This window comes from Chaetura pelagica, unplaced genomic scaffold (assembly GCF_000747805.2).
Source record: "Chaetura pelagica isolate M959 unplaced genomic scaffold, ChaPel_1.0 scaffold405, whole genome shotgun sequence".
Lineage (NCBI taxonomy): Eukaryota > Metazoa > Chordata > Aves > Apodiformes > Apodidae > Chaetura > Chaetura pelagica.
In genome coordinates this window covers 2,307,652-2,312,922 of record NW_009953489.1, presented here as the reverse complement: position 1 = coordinate 2,312,922, position 5,271 = coordinate 2,307,652, and the positions used below count along the sequence as shown (strand labels likewise).

At 45.3% G+C, this 5,271-nt stretch overlaps 1 protein-coding gene across 1 annotated transcript in view; it reads right to left on the bottom strand.

Moving 5' to 3' along the window:
- Positions 1-1,981, bottom strand: part of STOM (stomatin) — a 6,909-nt gene extending 4,928 nt beyond the window's left edge. Inside the window, exons 1-2 of the mRNA XM_009998940.1 lie at positions 1,960-1,981; positions 358-461 (exon numbers count right to left, since the gene is read on the bottom strand). Coding sequence (XP_009997242.1) covers positions 358-461; positions 1,960-1,981 — 126 coding nt within the window. The remainder of the gene's footprint in view (positions 1-357; positions 462-1,959) is intronic.
- Between the last annotated feature and the right edge of the window lie 3,290 nt (positions 1,982-5,271).

Sequence of the window (5,271 nt, the reverse complement as noted above, 5' to 3'; positions counted from 1 at the left end):
GGGAAAGATGTCCTTAAAAAAGTAAATTATAATACCAGTCCTCTAAGAGTAGTTATGCATTCTTACAATTATTCTGATCTTCCAAACTAGTTTTGCTACATCTACCCAGTTGTCATTAGTGTAGAAGATGTCAACAAAAAAATTGTCTTGACTAAATCCTGTAATCACACTTTTTGTTTGTTTGTTTGAAGATTAACATGCTGAAACGTTGGGCTCCGCTATTTACTGTTCAAGAAAGAGCAGATTTAGATTAATTTGTGTTTAAAACAAATAAATAAAATAGAGAACCATAATAATCACTAGGAAGCATCTGCATGGATTACAGTTTTAATCCAACTTAGCAGTGAACAATTTTACCTTTATGGCCATCCAGATTGATATAGGCAATGTAAAAAGAGTGAAAACAAATGAAGTGATCACCAGGATCCATTCACAGAAACCAAGGCCAGAATCAACATCATCTGCAAGAAAATAGCAGAAATTTTCAGATTTTTAAAACCAAGAGTGCTTGTTAAAGGAAGTGCCTACAATGATATTTGTGTTGGATATTCTTTGAAATAAGCCACTGTTAGCACTGCTCCTCTGGCCTAACTCATTAGGTTTAGATCAGAAGTTAAATTAAAAGACAAATTCCACTTGCATTTTCACTAGTCTCTAGAGGTTATACAAGAGAGCTGAGGGCAGAATGAGGTCTAATTATTAAGTATGCTAATATTTAAATAGGCTCTCAAATGCCTCCCTCTTCCCTAGTTTTCTCTGGCAGGGTGACCCACAGGCAGGAGCAGCAACCCTGTTCTTTTGTCTGAGAAAGTCAAAGCAACACTTGCTCCATGACTGAAATGCAAATACCCCCTGGTCTGTCAACTCTAGTGATAGTACATTTGGATTTTGTTCTATGTTCCTGCTGTCCTACGTGCAGATCTAAGAAAACCACCCTTCCCAGAACTCTTGTATGTAGGGTAGGATATTTCTTGGCCAAAGATGCCCAGAAAATAAACATGATAGTTGTCAGTCATGAAATGCCACCAACTGAAGGCATTTCCAGAATGAGCAAGTAACAAGAGCTAGTGGTTTCAAATACTAGAGAGCTAAAAAAAGCGATGCACCAGGACACACGGATGTGCTGGGAAGCATTCTTAAATCCAGAGGAAGCTTCTCATCCTGCCAGTGGGGATTTCCCAGAGTGAAACTGAGCACTCACAACCATCACATTCCTACTGTGGAAATACTGAAATCCACCTTTCTCACTCCATTCTTTAAAAAGGCAAAAGTATACAGTGCTAAGAAGCACCCACAAAGTGAGACGTGTCATGTCATGGACCGTTTTAAAGTCCTCCACAGAAAGTTACTTCAAGATATTCCCCCGTAAGTTTATTATATATAGTGGTAATAGCAGATTAAAGGGTGTAACTTCCAAGCCTTCTGTGAAAGCCAAGGAAGTGCATCACCTACATGCACTGGTATTAAGCAGCTGTCAGTATTAAGCAACATCTGTAAACTCATTAGTGAAGGGAATCTTACCTTCCATTTAGCAACAAGGTGTTAGCCTAAAACCATAAAAAGTGTTCACAATCTACAGTGACAGGGAGACAAAGTCTCCTTCTTTTACTTATTAACTTCAAAAAACCTAAAGGAGCCGAGGATCCTGCTTAAGTTCCACTCTCCAGCTTAACATCAAGTCTTCCTCCCCAACCACCTACAGTTCTTACCAGAACTACAATGTGGAAAAAAAATTGGCCATTTGCTTCCTTGCTGAACATGAAGGAAGAAGTGACAGCTCAAATAATGTAAAATTTCAAGATTGAGTAAGTGCACACATTGTTCGGCAACACTGACTGTCCTGTTCTGTGCCGCGTTGCACAATGCAAAACGCATTGTGAAAAACAGTGAAACACAAGAATCATGCTTGGCAGCTGTGGAATGAGCTTTCTGATGGCAACTCCTGAGCACCTCACTCACAGGACTTGGATAACTTGGTCATTCTTGCCACGTTTCTCAGTCAGCTCATTGACCCTGCAATCCAAAAAGCAGCAAGTTCCACAGCACTGGAATGAGCCTGGCAGAGGTGGTGCAGGTGTGACACACACCTCAGTGCTCCTCTCACAGGGGGTGCATATCTCTGCTGGAGAACACAGGTTTTACACCACACCACGTGCTGGCTGCAGCACACACCTCCCAGCCCTCCTCCACCAGCACATACGTGACCTTTCAACAGACACAAAACGTATCTTTGGTTTTGGCAGGTAGTGTCAAAGAACAGCTCAAAGAGGCATTCTTTTCACAAAGTCCCACAAAATAACCTGTGCTAACTCTTAACTACTCAACTTCAGTTCTCTCTTGCTTGATTTTCTCAAGTGTCAAACCCTGCCATAGGCTCCTCCAGCTTTGGTTCAAACACCTGTGATATTCTTGTTCTTTTATTATCAAAATATTAAAACCTCACACCTGTAAGTTAGCCACAGGAATCTTATTTGTGAACAGTGCCTCTTTAAGAAATAAACCACAAGGAAAAGGTCTTTGATCCCTTTAAGGTTGACTAGAACCATTCTTGTTACTTCAGCAAGAAATTATCACTTGGATCATCAACCATTATTAACAATGTATAATAAACTCTTAGTGCCAGAGGCTGAGATGGAACAGGGAAGTTCTCATCACCACCTGAGGTGCAGCAAACACTTCACTTGCAATTTATTTTCTACTGCTGTGATGATCTGAAGAAGCATGGTGCTGACCAGCAGCAAGAACATCCCAGACTCCCTGGCACCATGAGAGGAAGTGTAGGAAATGGTTCTTCTTCTTCCCCCGCCACAGGAAGGGACCTCCTCCACAACCCTGCCAACAACCCACCAGACTGGAGATGAACTGGGGTGAACACAAGGCAAGCAGAACCAGACAGAATCATAGAATCATACAATCCTAGGGGTTGGAAGGGACCTTGAAAGATCATCTAGTCCAACCCCCCTGCCAGAGCAGGGTCACCCAGAGCACATCACACAGAAACGCATCCAGGGGGGTTTTGAATGTCTCCAGTGCAGGAGACCCCACAACCTCCCTGGGCTGTCACTCTCACAGTAAAAAAATTTTTTTGGATATTCACCTTGAACCTCCTATGCTCCAATTTACACCCATTACCCCTTGTCCTGTCACTGGTCATCACTGAGAAAAGCCTAACTCCATCTCCCTGACACTCACCCCTTACATATCTGTAAACATTGATGAGGTCACCCCTCAGTCTCCTTTTCTCCAAGCTAGAGACCCAGCTCCCTCAGCCTTTCCTCATAAGGGAGATGTTCCACTCCCTTAATCATCTTCGTAGCTCTGCGCTGGACTCTTTCAAGCAGTTCCCTGTCCTTCTGGAACTGAGGGGCCCAGAACTGGACACAATACTCCAGATGTGGCCTCACCAATGCAGAATAGAGGGGGAGGAGAACCTCTCTTGACCTACTAACCACACCCTTTCTAATGCATCCCAGGATGCCATTGGCCTTCTTGGCCACAAGGGCACATTGCTGGCTCATGGTCATCCTCCTGTCTACCAGGACCCCCAGGTCCCTTTCACCTACATTGCTCTCCAGCAGCTCAGCCCCCAACCTGTACTGGGACATGGTGTTTCTCTTAGCCAAATGCAAAACTCTATACTTGCCCTTGTTGAACTTCAGAGGTGTCTGCTCTCGTGCTGCTCGGTCAAACACAGGGCAGCCTGAGAATGAAGGGTGCTATTCTACAACAATTATTTCAACAGTTTGCTAATTAGCAAACAATCAGGAATAATAAGAAATACTACCTGCAGTGAGAACTAAATGTCTTTTCAGATGCTTCCCAAAGTACTCCATGTGTGAAACAGACAAAATTATAATCTAATAACAAAAATTATGTCTAATAGAATTTACTACAGAGATGCTTATGACAAAAAGACTTGGCAGTCAGCTGCAGCCTCCCAAACAACCCAGCACACAGGAACTGCAAAGGAAACAACTTCAGCAGCACGTCAAGTGAAAGGCTTGCAGAGCCCCTGACAAGGTTAGGATCAGAATAACCACTGCTTGGTATTAATAACTAACACACTTTACAGACTGAAATGTAGATCCTATCCAAAGAACCACCAGATGCCATTGGGCAATGGGGCCCAAAAGAGCTGAAGTTATTTATAAGAACAACTCGGATTACCTTGCCAAAGCCTTTGTACATCAAGCAACCTTATAAATACATTTCCTTCTCCAGTTGCAAATGACTGAACTGTACAATAAAAAATGGTTTTCCTGCTGTCAGTTTCTGGCCAGTGCAATGAACAGGAACAGCTTCCAGGGACAGAAACTGTTAATTGCATCATTAGTGTGTCATTTGCAAAGCCTCCTGACCTACTAACACCCAGAAACTGAAAAGCCAAACCTCACTAGAATAACGATATTGAGAAGTAAAAGTTCACTGCAGCTTCACTGCCCAAACTGAGGAAATACAATTAACTTTTATCACTTCCCCAAGTCACACTCTCCTGAGACCTCATCTGGACCACTGTGTCCAGCTCTGGAGCCCCCAGGATAAGAAGGACGTGGAGTTCCTGGGGAGAGTCCAGAGTCCAGGGAGACCTTAGAGCAGCTCCCAGTGCCTGAAGGGGCTCCAGGAAAGCTGGGGAAGGACATGGGACAAGGGCAGGGAGGGAGAGGACAAGGGGTGATGGACTAAAACTGATAGAGGGAAGATTTAGGTGAGACATTAGGAGGAAATTCTTCACTATGAGGGTGGTGAGACCCTGGCCCAGGCTGCCCAGGGAAGCTGTGGCTGCCCCATCCCTGGCAGTGTTGAAGGGCAGGTTGGATGGGGCTTGGAGCAGCCTGGGCTGCTGGGAGGTGTCCCTGCCCATGCAGGGGGTTGGGACTGGATGATCTTGAAGGTCCCTTCCAACCCAAACCACTCTACGATTCTATGATCTCACTGTTTCCTCAAGTGACAAGCACTACCAGTGTCAACAACCAGTCCCCAAATTCTTTCTTGTTCTCGTGTCCTGGTGCAAGCACCTCGGGATTACTTCTGTTGACTCTGCCCTCAGCTCTTTGTTCAGCTCTCCCCTCAGCGACCCGGATTACCGGAGCACGGGACGCGCCGAAACCCCCACACCCAGGAAGGCAACTGGAGCCAACTCAGCGCTGCCCCGTCCGGCTTCCCGTGCGCTGTTCCCGGAGGGATGCCCGGCGGCAGCCCGGGGAGGGGACGGGACCCCCGGGGAGATGGAGGAACCCCCGGGGCGATGGAGGGACCCCGGGGAGATGGAGG